General features: G+C 36.4%; 1 protein-coding gene across 2 annotated transcripts in view; it reads right to left on the bottom strand.

The window, feature by feature from the left end:
• Positions 1-20,701, bottom strand: part of ZFAND3 (zinc finger AN1-type containing 3) — a 134,665-nt gene that overhangs the window by 38,938 nt on the left and 75,026 nt on the right. For both annotated transcript variants that reach the window (XM_027735021.2, XM_039389482.1), the window contains exons 4-5: positions 10,638-10,817; positions 93-158 (exon numbers count right to left, since the gene is read on the bottom strand). In XM_027735021.2, the coding sequence (XP_027590822.1) occupies positions 93-158; positions 10,638-10,817 (246 nt within the window). The remainder of the gene's footprint in view (positions 1-92; positions 159-10,637; positions 10,818-20,701) is intronic.

The following is a 20,701-nucleotide window of genomic DNA, read 5'->3' as shown; positions in this document are numbered from 1 at the left end:
CAGATATGGTTACTACCCTTTACTATTAAACTAAAACCACACAGCTAAATATCATGCAAAAACTAATTCCTTGATCCCCACAAAACACATACCTGAGTCACAAGATCTTTTGGTTGGTGTGGTTAACGAGGCATGAGCTGTACCTGTGCATGGCCCACCTGGAAACAGAGAATCATATGTCTCAAAATATCACCTGTATTTAGCATTTAAAACTACATCGTGATTATACTTAGCAACATAAAACACTGAGGAGCATTTGTCTTTGGAAAGCACATATGGAAGTATTCAACTACTCAATATTTCTTTCCCAGACAAATCTGAATATGTCTTGCACTGAAAAAAAATGGATGAAAAGTTGGGACAAAGTTATACTTTGCAAATACTTCAAGAGGTATTTCTAGGAAAATACACACTACAATTGCAATGCTAGAAATGTATCTAACTAACTGAGTAACGAGACGGACAAAGTGATCACTTCTCTGATGTCAACAGGAACCTTGCAACTGATTCCAGAGATAACACCTTCCACTTTTATCTTGTCCTCATTATGTGTTTTAAGTGTGGCACAAGCATATGTTAACAACCTCTTTCCATGTTTTAGGTTTTTCAGCTCTGGACTCTTGCCCACTCGTCTTGGTATCTGTTTGGTAGCAAATCGCTTTCTGGCTTTTTCCTTAACATGCATCATCGTTGAGGAGTTCTCCAGAGATCTTGTTAAAATAGCAACCAATTGAGTGTACTCAGTGACTTGCAGTAAATATAAATAAATAAACTCCATGTAGGGAAGCCAAGACAAATTGACAGTAACATTACCAGAGGTAATAACACATCATAGCTTTGAAAACTGGATATTATAAATTAGATGATGCTAGAGAGCCTGAAATTGAGTTAGATCTACTAGAGTTTGGCTATCAAAATACCAATAATCAAGTTTGCACTGAACTGCTGGTGATATAGTAGTACTTTGCAGGTAATAGAACAGAGCTTAGTATGACAGGATAACCTTAACATAAGTCTTCATGCCCTGAAAAATACTTTTTCTTTTATATTTTTTTCAGTCACGTCATATCTGGAAAGCAGCACTTAAAAAAAAGAAAATAAATTTCTGCAGTTGGGAGGAAAATATGTCAGGAAATTACTTTGGCGTATTTGATTTCAACGAAATGCACTTAGGAACAGCATTTTACACTTCCCATTTTCCAGAGAACCTGTATATTTTTGAGTCTTTTGTTCTCCCAAAAAGTCCTTCTGGCAACATGCACCATTTCACAACTGCAACAGGTAATCTTTTAAAAGGTGGTTGCAAAGGCCAGCAAGCCAGTGCCTGGCCTGCAGGTAAACACTAAGGCCGCTCATAAGGGCCTGGCCTGAGGTTAAGTGAAGTATCAGGACATGGAGAAACTACTGAACGTGACATAAGAAATTGCTCTTCGTGACATGCAACAGCATAAGCAGTTGGCAGATGCTACAGACAGTATTGCAAGGCACAGTTAGATTTTGGAGGCTCGTAAGGAGGGAGCTGGTGAGAAATGGTTGAACTCCACAGGTAAGTGGAGGGGAGTGGTAGGGACCTCTCTGCAGGGTCAAGTCTGCATATGAGAAGAGCAAAACTTGTTTGTGCAGTGAGGAGGACTGGGAGTCCTGGGGCGGATGCCTTTCCTACCCAACAATAAAGCATCGTGAATGGATGGCTCAAGCATCCTGGTATCACCAAGGTGGTGCCCTCTTCAGGCCTGATAGCACTGGCAAGCAACAACTGCTTCACAACAACCAGAAATGGTCAAGTAAGCTGAAATAATTTTTTATAACATAACTTTTTCTAGGCTAGAATATAAAACCAATGAAAATATTATCTTGATCTATGTTAGTAATACTATTATAAAAGGCTCAAAAATGCCTGGTCTAGGGTTTGGCACATTTGGGAAGAAAATCAGAACAGAAGCCTTACCAAGTTTTCTACTGAAACCTTTTGAATATCTAAAAGGTTACAGAGCAGGTCTGTTAAGTCAGTCTCAACTTTCAAAGACCAAGTATTTGGTTTCAATATGGAATTTGTGTAAACAATATATACAACAGGGTAAGGAATTTCAATGAACTGCCTTTAGATCACAGCTGCCTCTTAAGATGCAGCAGCTCCTCCGTAAATAATTTTAGTTACGTTCTCCCAATTTTCACTGAATAGACAGTGAGAGGCATCATCACTGTGGACTAACAAATAAGACTAATCCTTGTAATTATGGTACAGTAAATATTTACACTAGCTGATACTTTCAGCATCCAGCTAAATGTAAGAACTTCATTTCTCACTCTCTGAAGTACAATAAGTTGGTATGTATTCTGCACTTCCCTGTGTCAGAGTTTTTCTATTATTTATTCTTCCCTCATTAGGTATTGCTTTCATACAGCTTTGATTTGTATAGCACAGCACCAGAGTTTCAACAAAGAATATCTTGGGATTTGCATGCACGTACACTAGTGCCTAATAACCAGCGAAGGCAGCACGTACTTTGCAGCATTTCCTTCTGCTACTCTTTGTTCCACCATTAAAAATGTCATGCATAATTCAGTACTATGGGCTTGACTGTGCAATTCTGTGTGGAAGCCACTATGCTGAATCTTTGGTATACATAACTGCTAATTCAGGCATCTTTGTACTGTTTGAAACAGGGCAGTATATTTCTCACAGCTTTGATAAAAATTCTGCATGTGAGAAAGGGAAGTCAGATAACAACAGAACACCAGTCCTTCTTGGCTATTCACAAAGGTAGGCTTATAACTTCGCATGATTCAGGACATATATGCATCTTCACCGCCAAAAAAATAAGTTTTTCTAGGGTATTTAACTGTGCTACATTAAACACTTCAGTGGACAGTGAAAGGCCATACCTGTCTAGCTTCAAATATAACCCACTGGGCTGTAAGACTTCTCAGCACAAAAAAGAGATTAAAATATATAAAATATTTTTACTCTATATCCAATTAACAGATTAAACAACAGTTTCTGCTCCTATTTTTCCCAGTGTATGGTTTTTGACATTTGCAACTCCTCTTTCAAACAACAGCAGCCACTGCCCAGTGATAATGTAATCCTAAAAGCTGATTAAAAATATAAAAATACTAAAAGCTACTGAAGAAATTACAAGAATTGTGAGAAGACTCACATTTGCAAATTCAAACACAGAATTAATAAAGGATAAAACAGGATCTTTTAACTTGAACCTTATCACATATTAATACAAAAGGTCTTGTTAACGTAGCGGCTATGTTTTGGGCTTATGATATCCACAGCTTTCTGTAACTTCCTGTTAAATTGTACTCAAAATATATCAGTTTGGAAAAACAGGTTCAAATCCAATTTCTCTAGCTAGCTAGCTGTCCAAAAATTTTATATATTGCTTGTATTTCTGTAGAGACATTAGTATTGCTATTATTTACTATTACAAATTACTACAACCTCTATATGTTTAAATTTTTAGACTGTTCTTCTGCATTGTGCACCTCCCTTCCTGAACAACATTAACAATTGCCAAGTAGCATCTGTCCTGAGGACATACCCTGAGTCAGGGTAACTTCTTGTCTCCCCTTCCTAAGGCCTTTGTAAAGTGAAGTGACTCCACTCAGTTAGAACCTCCCATGCAGGAAAAAAGTTAAATAGCAGGGTAGCCCCCCTTTTCTTGCTGTTTGAGGAAGAGCCCAGAGTACACACATCAAGTGGATTTGAACAGCACTTGGAAGCACTTACTAAGCAGAGAAAGAAATGTAGAACGTAGTGAAACCAAGTTTGTACAAGAGTACAAAGTCTAAATTACAGCAATACATTGAAACAATTTCAGATACCACAAAAACTGCAAGTCAGATAATGAACAAACATGAAAAAAATAAGTGAAGGAGCCTGGAGCCCAGTAACACTTGATCCCAGGAACGTAAGGATACATGAACTCCACTCTGAGCTTTTGGTATTGTGATGGCTCCTTCCTAGGTAAAGTACACTGACCCCCTGCATGCAACAGGCTGGAGGAGGGTAATAACTCAGAGCTGAATTTCCTTGGACAGCAGTGTTTTAGCCAGGAAAGGAAAAAGGTCATGGCTATTTGCAATACAGGAAAGAATCCATCTTGGGAAACCTGTCCAAACCAGTAATCTAGTTGTGTATTTCATGAATTGGTAGAGACATAATCTAATTAATCTACACAATTGAGTTTGAAGACAGTCATTGATTACAAACACCAATACATAAACAAGAATGAACATAAATCTCTAAATTCAGTCTGCACAGACAGAACACGCTACCTTTAAGGAAAAAAGGCAAAAGAACTTTATAACACTTAAGAACTACTTATTTGCTGCAAATGGGTAAGCTGCATGATAATTTCAGTGATGTCATTACTAAACAGATAAGAAAGAGGATTATATTACATAAAAATATATATTTTTTAAAATCTGTTTTTACAAACCTGCCTTTATGTACTTCTGGGGATTTTTATCTACATGCAGCTTTTGAAGGAAATGAAACCTGGACTGCTTTGTTGCTGAATGGATGGTAAATTTAACAACTACAATGAAGTACAGGGAGATAGGATTCAGATTCCACCTTCTTCCCTGCTATTGTCTCAACCCTGTTACCTGCTTTTTTCCTCAGTCTTCTCTCTTGTAAAACAGACATAATACTTTCCTACTTTATAGTTGTAAGTTGAAGTGTAAAAATGTGCTTTTGAAACCAGCAGTTAAATTATATTTTTATAAATAATTTTTATGTAACCTCAATAACTGTGCAGCTCTAACCCACATTTTTCTTATGTGACTGTGTTTCTGCTTCATATTCCATGGGGTCCTTTCACTTTAATAAATGAGACCCTAGGACACACTGTCTACTCTGCAGTGTGAAGTGACTATAAATCAGAAGGAACAATTAACAGTGGTACTATTCCACTAGTCTTCATTATGTTTCAAAATTACCATGCCAGAGACGTGGAAAGAACTGTTCATTTCATAAATCTATGTGCCAGATCTTTGCTTATGATGTTAGAAAACCCAAAAATGTTCTTTAAATGAAATTCAGACTGCAGGGAGTAGACTGAAACTTACAGAAAGATCTACATCCACGAAAAGATGATGAAGATGACACTTCTAGATACTGTTTTATTCAAATTTCTAACTTCCTGTATGTTTTGTACTGGCACCTAATACTAGTAGCATCTCTCAAAAGACAAATAGCCCACAACTCAATACGGTTTTATATTTGAAAGCATTCTTGCAAATTCCTAGAGAAAAAGTGCTTGCATTGATACTAAGAGATAGGTATTTTGTGATAAATATTAAAAAAAACCAGGTTCAATGATAATCCAATAAAAAACCTCAATTAGTTAATTTTAATATTAAAACCAGTACCAAAACATTATTTGTTAATAGCTTCTAATGAAAACAAGGCTAAAAAAATACCAGAAAATGTAAAACAGCTTCTACAATTCTCTAACTTAATAAAAGAAAAAGCCTGAGAAAATAGTTGGTTCTTATTCTGTGGCACAGAAACCCAAAGATGTCTGTAATAGCAAAAAAAAAGTCAGATGCATATTCTATATTAGAGATGTGTCCGCTCTTGCTCTGATACAAAACTGACTACATTGAAAAAGAACACATGATAATCTTGTACGCTGATAAAGAAAACTAGAATTATTCATCATCACCATCACCCAGTCACAGCTTTCTCGACTCTGTCTGAGTACAAGTTTAATTTAAAACTAAATCACATCTATCTATCTGGTAGGCTAGTTTTGTAACTCAGTATAATTTTACCAGTTAATGCATTCTTTTGAATCAGAGAAAAACGTACAAATTGGTATGAGAATAAATCAGGTTAGCAATAAAACAAATCATTTTCTACAACCAGTTGGGACAAGCAAGATAAAAATAGGCAGCTAGCTTGGTCTGTTTATACATTTAATACTTTACAGAACTAGGTATGCATGTAACTTTCAGAGATGAGCCAGAAAACAAAGTTTCCCATAAACAGAATTAGGAAAAAAACCCCAAACAAAACATACAAAAAACCAAAACATACCAAAACAAAAAAGACAGGATGCACAAAACTGACTCTACTGCAATAAGCAACTGAACTTTCGAAGTTGGGGCATTTAGAAAAGTATGCAATGAATGGCATTCAAAACTATCTGTCATTTTAAAAATCTCTGTCCTTACTTTAAAGGCCCAAATCTCAGTTAAGGATATCATAATAATAATTCAAAATATGAAGTTTTTTCAGAGCATACATAGGAAAGCTGTTATCTATGACTCTACTCACAAACTCAGGCAAAATGCAAAAACTGTGAAGTTGTTATAAATTGCCAGAAACCTTTTGCATTGTGTCAGAGAGAAGGCCATTCGACAAGAAAGAAATAAAGAACACACCTGTTTATCCATTTTTCATAAAGTTAGGTTGAAAAAACTGGCATTTCTTTTTATTCTATTCCACAGACAGAAAAAATATCATTATATTTCTAGTTCTATAGCCTATGTGGCTTTTTCCAGTCATGCTTCAACAAGCAATGAAATTCAGAGTATGAACAGCAGGTGCAGTAGAAAAAACAATCTCTCACCTTTCTTTTATAGAAGCCTAGTGCATCTTTGTCTCAGATGCAGTATGCTTAATGTACATAAAGTAACTTCAATAAAAAAACTTCAAAACTGGGGGTATATTAGTACTTCCAGCAAATGCAAATACTTAATAAAACAAACAATTGAAACCCATTCTTCAAACTTACCTTGCAAAATTAAATATTTGAGATAAATTAAAAATGTTTTAAACACTTAGTTTGATGAGCAATAGTTTGAATTCTGGAGGGTATACAAAAACTAGCCAAAGTTGCAGTCATGAAATAATTTTGTATTTGGGCATCTAAAATTCAGCACACACAGAGGTAAGGTGTGGTCAGTGATCATCACCTTCTTTCTGGGCTGAAATCTCCAGTGTATTTTCTGATATTCACAGCAATATCTCAGATCTTTGTTTATCTTCTTTTAAATTCTTCAATGTAGAAATGAAGAGCATTTAACTGTTCTAGAAACATCAGATATTCCTTTTGTCCTTTTTCAATTGTGGTTCTTGCTATTCAAGGAGGCCAAGAAAAGTTAAGCACATAATTAAAATAAAATCCTGTCAACCCAAGTTAAAAACTACTGAAATACCAAATCTGATCAAGCTGCCAGAGTCACTGTTCTTCCATTGACATTTCTCCTGTCACATAACAACAGAGTTAGTTTCAAACCTGCACAGTACTAGCTTTAGCTCTACTCACATAGTGACAGAAAAATAATGTGACAGCCCCAAAGAAAGCAATGAAGGTCTGAAACTAAGCAAAATTATTCCATGTGCAGTGTGACCTTTTCTTTACCAAGATACATAGAACCTTGCTTAATAAGCTTAAGAGTGGTGGTGGCTGAAGGTAGGGACAGAGAGAAACAAGGTCTATTGTCAAATCCATTTTTTCCTGTCTGCTAAAAATAGTCAAAAACCTTGCCCACCCAATAAGAAAAGGAAATCTTTGACAGAGCAACTGGCTGATATGGTGACTGATGCAGAAATAACTACCCTTAGGACCTCCTAAATGAAAGGAGAAGATGGAAGGGAAAAAATGAGAATAGATGAAACTTATCTGCACATAAAGCAGCAAAAGAAGAAAAGTTAGACTTATCTAACCACCTGTTAAGAAAAAGATAATTAAAAACTGTGCAAATCTAGACTTAGTAGAGATACATCAACATTGACATACTCTTTGTCTGCAAGTTTACTTCTGAAAATTGACTGCAACTGATGAGACCTGAAGGTTCTGGATAGAAACAGTCAACTCAAGAATTATATGTAGGGGCAAAAAAAAAAAAGAATTTCATAGACTATTCCTCCCCCAGTTGCAACAGCATTTTCTAAAAATCAGTGATCAGTAATATTTCATAAAATGAAATGAGAAGGAGGGGGGAAAAAAAGTACTGAAGTTGCATCATTGTCTCTGGGCATAAATCTTTAATACATTTTCACTGATTGTAAATATAAGATTGAGAACTATCTTTCACCTGCTAGAGGGAGAGATATTAATCAGCAAGGCAACCACTGCGATAGGTTACTCTTCAGAACTGAGGATGGTGGGAGAAGGAAAGCCTCTACAACCTAGGTATGTATGTAAGACACTCAGGAATGCAAATGCAACTTGCACATAAAATCAAAACAGTTACAAAAAAACACAGAAATACTTGTGATTGTCAAACTGAACTCTTGCAAAATACAGTCCAAGGAACTTTTCTCCTGTATCATTCATTCTGTGCTGAAAAAGGAAATGGCTACTTAAAAGCAAGTACAAAAAACCTTCACTTCCTCTTGCACAGAATATGTATCTTATCCACAGGAGATTTCTATGGTTCTCTTCAGTTGTCATAACATGAATTAATTTGCCTAAATGATTTGCTGCAATTTTATCCACTCTTTTTACCCTATGGACTCAAGTACTGTTGCAAATACCTCTCTTCAAAATCTTGAAAAGAAAAAGAGGGGTGTGGAATGCACCATGAGAATCTTTCACTAGTAGTCCAATTTTTCCACACTTTGATAGGGATTACTATAATGATCCCATACACTGGTTTCTGATGAATTACCACAATTCTGTTCAGAACAAAACACAGCTGTACATCTTCACATGGTAGTGCAAAATATGAATCTTTGAGGAACACAGTGGGAGCAGCGTGTGCTTTATAGAACATGCTCCAAAATAAATAACGTTGTATAGAAAAAAACACCTTCAAATTAAAATCAAAAAGACATTTAAAATTTGGACATTCTTCATTACAGAAAGAACCTTGTACACAGAGACCATTATCCATCAGAAAAGCTCCATCTGTGTATAATTATTTCTGGTAAATGATATTAAGCATCATTAAAGAGATAGTGAGGATGTGAGAGAAGACAGAGAGAGTTCAAGCCGTAAATAAATCTCTCTACTGTATTTCACTTAAAAACACCCCATCAGGAAGTCATAAAGAGGGTTTTTTTTACAGGTAATATTTTCAAATGCTCTGCAGGCTGTGCTGCCTAATATCCATCATGTTCAGTGTATGTTCACAGGCTTGCAGCAATTCAGGACTAAGGACACTATTTAATTTCACTCTCATCCCTGTAATCACCTTCTCACTTACCAAGTCCTTCCCATCCACAAGAGAGATACATTGTTGTAATACGATTTAATTTCTACCTGAACAAATTTTCAGAAAACCTGACCCAGTAAGCATTAGAGGAGCACCCAGTAACACTAAACAGTAGATCCTGGCCAGTAAGCCTGTGAAGGCCAAATGTGTTGCTGAAGCATAATGTGTTTTCCTGAATTCTCCAGGAAGGTTGTTTTAAGGCCTTGTTTTTACGGCAGGCTACAGGTTTCCCCTGAAGAAGCACTGGACAGAAGGAAGAGATGAAGGGTGGTCAGCAGCAACTGTGTATGTGAAGGAGAGACAAGAGTTACATGGCAAGTTTAGTCTTACTACAAGAAGTACTATCAGATCATTCACATTTGAACAGTGTTGTATCTCTGACAATATTCTCAAAGAGAAAACAATATCTCAGTTTAAAAATTTTACTTTAGTTAGTCTAATAAGCTACCGCAATCCCAAAATCATATTTTATGCTTTGTCCACACCCAATCTGCATAAGTAAAAGCTCTTCAGACCTGTAAAGAGAATAAATACTTTGGCAACTCAGCAAAATCATCCCATGCAAACAGTTAACACAACTGAAAGCAAGTATATTGAAGATTTTTTAGTCCTAGTGCTTTGTCAGCATTGTTATTTCCAGCAGTTGCCTCAATGTTGAAGAACCAGAGTCACTTTTGCAAATTTCCTACTGAAAACCCAGCATTTTCTTGCAATGTGTATATCTATTTACTGGCCACAACCTAAAGTATATTCAGCTCAAGAGGGTTTCTCTCCATAGAGCACTTTCGAAAATAAAGCTACAATTGAAGGAAAATGAAACTACAAACTACACATGGAAGCTTAGGTTGTAGAATGCAGATTTTAAAACTCAATCTATTAGATACAGGATGAACTTATTATATAAAGGTTTCAAATAATTTAAAAGACAATTTTGTCTCACTGTGTTTACTAATTTTTACCATCCTAACTTACCTTTGGGGAGAATTTTTGCCTGACAGTTCAATATAAAAGAAAGATGGGTTGTGAAAGAATAGATGAACTACCACATGAAACAAGCTTTATGCAAGCAGCACCTCAGACAAACATGCATTACAGCCAGTGTTATGTGCAACTGCAGTAATTAAAAACCAACATGTTTTAAAGTCAAACTTCACAAGATACTGGTGTTTACGCTGGAATATATATATGAATTTACCAGCAACATGAGGAGTTTCTCAAAATTAAATTGTATATTGCAGTTCAAATGGCCATAAAATTAGTTAAAAACCTCTATGATTAGTTTGTTCTTTGGTTAAAGCCATCAGTGTCTATTTTGTGAATAGCTTCTAACCTTTTCCTTCGCCCCAAAAGTCAGGCCGTTTACTTCCAAACGGAGTCAGTAATACCCAAACCTGAGAACAAAGCAAAATGTTTATGCCTCCTTCGCTTTCACTTAGGAGTCGTGCACTTACATTCCTCTTTGCTCGGTGAAGTTACATTCAGTTCTGTCAAAAGCTGCTGGTTGGAATTAGCGGCCTGCGTGGTTAGAGAGGTATTGCTGTTGTCACTGTTCGTTTCTCCAGAGAACAAATCTGACTGGTTGTTGCTTGTGCTGGGAGTAGAGTCATCGTCTGGCTGTTTCTTCTGGAAATCTATCAAAACCAAGATTTCATATGTCATCCCACTTGCTCAATCTAATCATCAAATTTTACGGGAAAGAACCCCCCCCCAACATAACAAAAGTAACCCCAAAACACTGCCAGAGGTATAATCATTCTGATAATTTGTATATCTCATACAACACGAAGGGCAGCCTTTAAGTTTTTACTTCAGATATAAACCAGCTTAGAAGTTACTTGCTGAAGAAAACAGCTTCAGAACTACACAAACGTCTTGTTTCCCCAGCCTTTCAAAAGTACTCAAAGTTACCACAGCACACAGTATCATTTTTAAAAAGATTCACACAAAGCATGTACAGAAGCACAAAGGAGCAAAAATCCAATGAAGGAAGAACCAAGGCATGTAACACAGCACTAAGGAAATGTTACACTTCTCACTGCCATTACATAAAATCCCACCAGTAACAGTTCTGGCGAAGCCAGTGTAGACAGCTATAGTTCCAGGTTAGCATGGGGGAGCTGGTGAGCGAATGCCTTTGCATCATTGGTTTGATGGGGATTTGGGGGTAATGTGTGTCTGTGACACGTGTGTTGGGGTGTTTCCTCCTTCCTTCACTCACTCCAACATTAACAGTATTAAAAGCTGTTCATTGATCTATGAGCAGAGAATCAGGTATAGAAAACAAACCACTAAAATACATTAAAGCAATGTATAAATGATTTGGCTTCAAAGTTTTCCTTTTTTTCTGTTGGTCAGTAAGTGCTAAGTCACAGTTGTCTCCAAATTGCCCCCATAGTCCAAATTCGATGCCTTTGATAGATACCATGCTCAGGCCTACCTTGCCTCCAAAGTTGGATTCAGGTTTGAGGGGAAATATTTTCAAGTGCAAATCCCCCACTGAAAGCTTTTTCTCAAACCCACAGTCTTCATACCTGATTGATCATAGCATAAGTCTCAGTTCCTACCACCTACACTACTGGATTTCAGTCAGGCACACTCTGCCTCTGGAGAGCAGCCCTCTCAGCCAAGCGGATTTTGGTTTGTTTAACATCCAGTTTTCTCCCAATGCAAAGGCATCTCTTCCTTGTAAAGAAGTGCATCACCTCTTGGTATTCCAAGATACTTTTTTTGTAAATGACATATAAAGGTAGAACTTATTCAATACCCAAATAAATAAATCAATCAGTATTTGATTGCTCATTATTATATCATGGCAGAGAGAAAAACAGAGCAGTCTATAAATATTTGCAGATGATGATGTGTTAGAAACACAGGTTGCCAACATGACTCACTGGGATTGGGAAGCATTGCAGTCAAACAGTCCCTAAATGTTGATTTAGGATTTAAGCGATTTGCCAGAAAAAATAAGCTATAATTTCTGCTGTGGAAGAGTCAGCCAGAAGTCCAGATTGGAGAGGAAGAAACTCAAAGTCAGGGAGGTGGAGAAGGAGAAGAAGAAATAGGAGGAGGAGGAAGCAAGTGGCAGGCAGGAAATCATCCACCTTCACAATCCAGTTCTGAAAAATCAGTGGGATGCTTTTTGTCAGGGACAAGTTACTGGACCCAGAAAGATGTCCTACTCGGGGCTCGCTAGTTTTCAACAAAATTTCACCCAAATTTGGCTCATGGATATTATTTGTATGTTTGTGCAATCAAGAAAGCTTCAAGCACTTGGGATTCTGCACCAGCCACAGTCAGGCAGCTGCAGCAGTTGTAGGAGTTCAGAGCTGTCACACAGCAGCAAATCCACCATGGCTGTGAAATGCTCTTTGCCTCCACGAACCCACGACTTCGTGTTCAGAACAACATTTACTCAGACTGCAAATCAATTAACTTTCAGAAAAGTCTTAGCCTGTTCAGTTGTGTGGAACCCGAGAATATGTCCTGTCCCCCTTTTTAACCACGTTTCCACCCCACATTTCCACCACAGACGAGATTACTTGAGGAAAGTGTTGAGACTGATGATCCCAAGTGCCCTGAAACACATGAACTGTGACTGAAGCTGTCCCACTCAAACTACAGCAAATCATTAACAGCTGCTTTAGTAATGGGGTGCCAACAGCAACACAGCACAGAGGTTATATGAGCTGCATTATATTTGTTCTGTGTATTCTGAAGGGCATTTGGCTTCTGTCAAGCAGGACTCTCCTTAGCACAAATAACTTGCAGATCACCTTGCTCTCCCCACAAGCACAATAAAAGCTGGCAACAGTTACAGGAGAGTTGTGTCTGAATAAATCCAGTTAAGCCTTAACTGCTTAACAAATAAAACAAAACAAAAATACACACACGATACAGGCAAAACCCTGGCAAGTTTTGAAAGGTAAGCTTTATTCTGATTAAAATCAGAACGTAGTTCTGTTGACAGAACAATGACCTCTCCTAATAATCTTAATACGAAAAAAACAGAACAAGAGTTGGCAAGACATTAATCAACATTTCCAAAAGTTCCTATTTAATTGGAGAGGCATGCAAAACACTTTAATTTAAATAATGTTTTTCCTTCATTTTTACTGGACTTCCAATCTGCTAGCAAATTCTATGCAAAAATGCACAAGACGGACCAAAAATCCATCAAATCTGCATCACCCTTTCCCAGTTAATGAAACACATCTTTGCAACTTTTGACAGAAACTTCAGTTGCTACACAGGTTTAGTGGAAGCAAACTTTCTCCATTTGTCAGAAAAGATGTTTTCTCTTTCTTCTCAACACTGTCTCCATTTCCAAAGTGCCTTCAGGTTTGGGGGGTTTTTTGTCGGTTTTTTTTGGTCATTGTGATGGATTTTTTTGTTAAAGTGCAAGATATCCTGTTGTTAGTTTTATGGGGGAGTCAGCCTCAAAATAAGACACGAAAATTAGCCATGTCCTGCATGGGGGAATAACAGAAGGAAAGATCTATCAATAAAATGCATGAAATGCATTCAGTAAACTATTACTGGATGTCAGAGAAGCTGCTAGTAGTAAGTAGCAACACTGTCAGTCTTCTAGTTCCATAATCCTTTTTCTTTGTTGAGTTTAAGGGTTGCACCCAGCATCTCAACAAGCTGAGCAAGAGCAGAAAATCTTATGCACTGGATGTCAGTAGTGTAATTTTTGTTTTGTTGCTTAGGATTTCTTTGTAAACAAAACAATGACTATGTGCATATACTGACGCGATGCAAATATTTCATATTCTATATATACAATAAATTGAAATAGCTTAGACTAAAAGAAAGGCAAGAAGCCGCATTTGTTTCCATATTTCAGGTGAGAAATTCTTTTGCAGGATAATCTTTTGCCCATTTGTATTAATAAAATAACATTGATAATGAAGGCCATTGCCTTTACAGCTTCCGATTCTAACCCATAAAACCAGCATCTTCCGCACAGCACTAAACTTGCCGGTTCATTTGTCCATTTACTGTGACCAGGTTAGGGTGATCAATCAGAAAGAGCCCCAGCATGTTCACTTCACCCATTACCTCAAGATCAAACAAATATCTACAACATCCAACCACTTCCATCACCTAAAATACCTGATTCTGTGACACAAAAAAATCAGACAATCCCCATTACAGTACTTAGCTTACTTTAGCCATCAATGTCCAACAAAATACCTAAGAAAATCTTGAGTCCTCAACTTTTGCTTAACTCTAAGGACTCTGTGATCAAGCAAGAAACGACTCTTCGGCTTCTGGTAACTTCCATGACTACGGTCAGTTGAAACTTGAGGTGAAGGCAAATATGAACTGTATCAGCATGTCATAAAGCATTTTCTTTTGAAAAAGACAGGCATGACAAAGCATTACATGAAATTAATACTAAGTCAAAGAGTTTCCTCATTTGCCCTCATGCTATGGTATAAGACATTATAGCATCTCTGAAATTCCCAAAGAGTCTTAAGCTCTCCTTTTGAGTTATTTTAAGGGTCTAAGTTACAAACACTTCCTATTCTCTAGCCTATAACAGATGTTTTCATTAATAAGAAATGGGTTCATTCAAATAAATTATAGATGTTGGAAGAAGTGTCAGAGTAAACAGAGAGGAGAAAATTAGAGTCTTTAAAGTAATTATTTTGACTGATAGGCGATATTACACACTTCTTTATTCTTTGGTCCTACAGTTCCCATAACTTAGCAGTGTGAACTAGCAAAAAGGTTATTTGGAGAGTGCTTGCTTCTTACACTGCATTAGATTTGCAATCTGCACATTTTCTATTACTGGAGCACCTTGTTCTTTTACAGAGCAAAAATGAATGTTAGCATAACATCAAATGTCTACTAGTCCATGAGTATCCCAATGTACACAACAGACTTTACCTTACTCAAGTCTACTCAGAAAACAGTTCCACACTTAAGAGAAACAGCATTTTGAGGATACTCTTTGGGAAGTAATACAAATGTTATGACATTGAAACCGCTATTGTGAAATCTTTAAGTTATTGCATCACTTTATTTTTTTTTTCCATCATGTGTCTGGAAAAACTGCTCATACATGACCATGGAATAGTACTGAAAGTCCTGAAGATTTTATTTATTTATTGAGGACTCTTCACTGACTTCTGGTTCATAGCTTACTGAAGGTATTTCAAGTGTCATTCATACATAACTACTTTTTGCATAATAAATTAAGGTGAAATGGATAAAACCTTCACTTTCAGTAAGTACTTGAATGCAATCTAAAGCTCCAATAATGGACTGGCAATAACACTCGTCTTGGGAAGAGAAGTTTTAGTTTTTTTCTTTTTAAATAACACACAGACAGAAAGATGCATTAGCCCAATTGCAGATGATCACAGACATCCTGCTATTAGAGGTATGCACTGCAAAACATGCACAAGCACTGCCATTAGAAGATGCCAAACAAAGTCATAAAAAGGAATCAGAGGTATGTACTAATTCTACTAAATTATATTTATAAATATATAAATAAAATATATTAGACTGGAGAGTACAAAATAACAATTGCAGTATATTCTTATATATGAGCTATCAGCAGATCTCATCGCTTTCAGAGTTAAGTGCAAAGTACAGAGAGAATTAACAAGCAGCAAAAATATTAGAAAGGTGATTTTCCATAAGACCGAACTTTATTTAGAATTACAAGCACATGTGGTACAGGAAAGCCATTCAGCTCTTAGGGGTTTTATTCATAAATAAAACATTTTCTTTTTTTTTTCTTTTAGCTTTTGTTCTTCATGAAGAAAAGCTGAAGTGAGTTCTTTTATGTTTAGTTATCCTTTATGATTGCTATACTTTTTAAAATGGCAAGACAGTATTAATAAGAGTTTCAAATAATATTGAGTTTTCCATGTCGCATATACTGAGTTTTACATTTATATTTTATTTTCTTTCCAAATAAGCAGGAAAGTCCTAAAAAAAGGGCAAAATTAAAAAGATGCATCTGCAAGGGTAGTAAACAGACAGTGAGAGAATGTACCTGCAACTACATGTATTTATCACTCCGGAATTAGGATCAAGTTACATAAGACCACCTTATTTGTAAAATTACTGGGATGTATAAATATTTTGGGGGTTTAGTTTGGTGTTATGTTGTGGAGGTTTTTGTTTGTTTTGGGTTTTTTTGGGGGTGGAGGCCTCTCCCCAGGAAGTCTCTGTTAACATTGTGTTCTGAGCAGTTTTTCTCTCAAAAAAAGACACTCTTTGCTTAAAGATGACATTCCATAACAGTCCTTCTTTCTCTTGGCTCGATAAAATGATTCATCCTGAAAGCTACACAGAAAGCTAGATATTGACTACCAGATTCTGCCTACTATTTAGCAAGAAAATTCATGAATAACTAATAAACAAAGACAACAATAATAGCAAGACAACAATCATAACAATGTTACAGATGACCTTCAACTTAAGATTGGGGTCATTAATATATATGCACACCTTTTTAAGGAAGGAAAATGCAGTTTTGTATAAAAGAATCTACAGTAACTGTATTAACCAGGCTTTGCCATTTTTACAGCATATGATCCCACTATTTCCAAAGCAGTTGTGAAATCCTAAATTGATGAAAAAGGAATTTCATTATCATCTAGAAAGTATCCCCTGAGAGCAGCCTCCCCAAAGAACAAACACTCCTTGCTCTGCCTGATAATAACAATTTGCTTACTGTATCTATTTCAGTACAGACCAGGAACAAGGTCACTGAAAACTTCTGCACCCTTATGTCACATTTCCCATTGCTACTTAAAGTAGCAAGTTTACATTATTTCAAGTAAAATTTTTTTATTCTGTAAAACTCAGCAACATAAAAAAGAATAAATATTATTGATTGTCATCACAGGATCTAAAGTGCTGAAGCTATGAGGAGTAAACTTCTATATTAACAATCCACCTAAAATTTCCTCTAACAGAATCCTTCGGGTCCTCAGCATTCATACTTTTAATTCATTACAGAGCCATACAGTGAGAAAACAGTACATGAAGGCACTATTGCACTGCAAAACCTAAAACCAGTGAAGGGCTATCTATACAGCACCTGCATCTGGTAAAACTAGAAAATGAAGACAATTTAATACCCAGTGAATTGAGACTGTATGGATTCTTGAATCTGTATCAAATGACATTGGTAATAGTCTAATACAAAGGGAAATTATGAAATTTAAATAACTAGACAAAGCCACCACTCCATTGTGATTGCAAGAAATATTTTATTTTTCATGACATGTACAGTGGGTATTCATTAGGAAGGACATGTATCAAAACAGACTACTAGTAAGACACCGAGTGGGCAGCTTGCCAAGGACTCTTACACGCTGCCACTGAAAAGATGGCAATGACAACAATTTTACCAACTCCAAGAAACAAGACAAGAAACTCTGACACTTAACCGCCAGGAAAAGTAAAATGCTGCAGCCATTTGAAGGATCCATTTGGAACTTAAGAAGAACAAACATTTAACATGGTCTGGGGGTAATACAACAGTGGTAATATAATGGAATTAAATATAGGAAAATTTTAAAAAAGTACCTGGGGGAAACATCTAAGCAGCTGCAACCTATAGAATTCATTCTCAAAGACTACTTGGAAAACGTGCGACATGAGCATTTTACAACAGATAATTCTAGAAAATACTCAAAAGTGTAAGCTTAAAATTGACTAAGAGCAGCACAAAACCTACTAAAAATGGAGCTGTGTTGTTCCCCTAAACTTTTGTATCTTTATCATTAGAATTCTTTCAGTACTAGTATCCCTTTATGAAACTAAACAGATTACTAAATTTCCCATTGCAAGCTAAATTCAGTGATGATACATCAAAATCTATGCTCCTAAAGAGGGAGAGGCATTCATTCTGCTTAGAAGAAGCTGATCAATGAACTCAAACTCTGCAACAGCAGTGAGTTCTACGAAGTAAACTAATGAAATAAACTTCTCAAGGTGTGTTTGTAATAAATCAGACATCTTGAAAATGGGATTGTTAACTGACAGAAATACAGTTTAATTACCACTGATATTATTCTGGACACTTCATTCAGGAGGCACATAGGAACTATTGTTTTAATAAAAGAAATGTTTCAATTAGCTTTTCTTGTACTGGAGCTATCTTTCAAGTTGCCTTATCATGCCCTTTCCAATACCTAGAGAGAACCCTCCAATTTCAAAACAGATGTCTATAACTTTTTAATTAATTCCTCCAATCTAATTTATGTGGTTTCAATTAAAGTGAACGTTTGCCACATTTTCTGTCAATAATAGTCACATTTATGGTTCAAGTATTCCCCAATATTTGAATACACCATAAATCCTCAGGATTTTCTCAAGGGATAAAAGGCCTCTACAGTAAATGAAACCTTTCTAGCAGTAACCCACCGATCAGTTCCCTCTCCCTAATCTCCAGTTAAGGCACCTTAATAACTACCAAGACTGAAACTCTCAGAACATCCCTCAGAATTACTCATTTATCAGATTCTTTTCCCCAATCTCCTCTGAATATCCCAGAGGAAGAGGTGAAGACTGTTCTGGAAGAGAAGGGAGAGCAGGCACTCATTTCCTGGCCTCATTTCCCCAGAGCCAACCAAACCCTTTGAAATGTGTGTCTGTGAGGATGATTTAGTATTTTACCATTGTTTCGGTTTTACCACCAAAGCAATGAATGGTGAGGTGAAGTATAAGGGGTGATGATCTTCCCACTCCTCTCAACCTTACTGCAATCTGATGCTTCTTCTTGTAATAAATATCTGCCTTTCACATGCAGTAGCTAGAGAAAAGTATGGAGAGGAAACTCCAAGTCTGACAGTCCTCAGTTGTTGGGGCAACAACTTTGCAATGGGTGGAGTTTATGTAAGCAGTTTGTGACTTCAATAATCTGCAATAATATGAAAAAACCTGAGGTAATTTTAATCACAAAAATGAGAAAGCTCACTGAAATCTCATCTGATACCTTTGTGCCTTAGCTTCAAGCTCCACAGTTTACTAACTTTCCAAAGGAGTCCAGAAGCTTAAGGGAATAGCTATAGTCTCCCATTTACCATCCCCTCCATCCTATTCTATAATCATATAGAAATGCAGAAGAGTAGTGTTTGACCTGCCAAAAAAAAAAAAAAAATGAAAAAAAAAAAAAAAGGCAGGAGTTCAAGGAACAAGGAAAGAAAAGTTTATCTAAGTTTATGAATCAAAAAGTTCAAACACTGCAAAGTCTCACTGCAAACTACCATGTTACATTACATTTTGACTATGGAACACCATGGCTCAGAAACCAAGCCCAAACTTAAGCATACCATGCTTATTTTCAGCAAACTTTAAATATTTATTTCTTTTCCAGTCCTTTAGGAACAAAAACATGATTATGCGCAGACTTCAAATAAATGCCTACATAAAATAAACATTGCTTAGGCCTGTGAGCAACAAAACATGCTGGAGTTTTGAGTTAATAAAAATGTCTTTATTTCTTATTAAAATTGTCTTCTAGAAGAAGGCATTAGATATGTTGAATTCAAGTCAATGACAGCATCCATTGTTATTATTAGCCAATTAGTCCCAAAGAAAATAGTTGGAACGCATCTCAGCATTTGAAATCAGTACAAAATTGCTGCAAAAATAAGTCATCTATTGAGTTAATATCTGAAATTCATGGATTTTTAAATTTTTTTTCTTAAAAATGCTGACTATTTAAATATTGATGCTTCTTTTAATGCAAAGAAATCAGGAAAGTGTAGAAGAGGAAAAGGAATGGAAAAACTTCTCTCCTCAGAATGATACATTCCTGTCCCCCCAGTGGAAACGACAGATACATACACTTCTCCTTAATTCACTTATTTTTATATAGCAAACACATGTGAACTTAAAGCATCTCTTATGATGATGAAATGATCCTTCTTGAGGATCATTGCTGAAATCGCCTAAAACACCTACTCTTGTCTATGTCTTTATTTCCATAATAAGACAAAGTGCAATAAGAAAGAGGCACATATCATATCCATGATTTGTGATTTGATGTGGTCTGACTTCTTGTGCTCCCACTTGTAAGTTAAAGTAGCCTTTCACTGGTGGTGTTTCCAGAGCCCTGGCTTGTAAATGGTTGTTATTCAGCATAATAGATGTGGAATCCTTTAAATGGGAATCTTCAGTAGCAAAGCATAAAACTGCAAATCAGATCACTGATGGGCTGACTTTGAACATTTATTAAATGCTGGTAACGTTGGGATCCTGCACATAAAAGTAGCTTTTGTAGCCAGTCCTCCACGTTCAAAGTTTTGTTCTTATGAGTTTACCAGCATCACGGTCATGGAATTAGGACTTCTAGTCATGGAAGGGCCCCAGCTTTTTTGCTTCTCATCTAGAGCCTTCGAGAAGATTTAAAAGGTTTCACAGGTTCTACTATTAATGACATACAAAAAAAGTAAAAACTGTTTTGAGTGTTCAGCCTAGACAGCTGGGATAAGAGCAGTTTTCACTATGCTGTGAAAGAACAGAAAAAGTCACT

Source organism: Pipra filicauda, unplaced genomic scaffold, assembly GCF_003945595.2.
Source record: "Pipra filicauda isolate LSUMZ 115617 unplaced genomic scaffold, ASM394559v2 scaffold72_size3293161_pilon, whole genome shotgun sequence".
Taxonomy (NCBI): domain Eukaryota; kingdom Metazoa; phylum Chordata; class Aves; order Passeriformes; family Pipridae; genus Pipra; species Pipra filicauda.
Note: the sequence above shows the minus strand (reverse complement) of the source record. Positions and strands in the feature narration are given on the sequence as shown.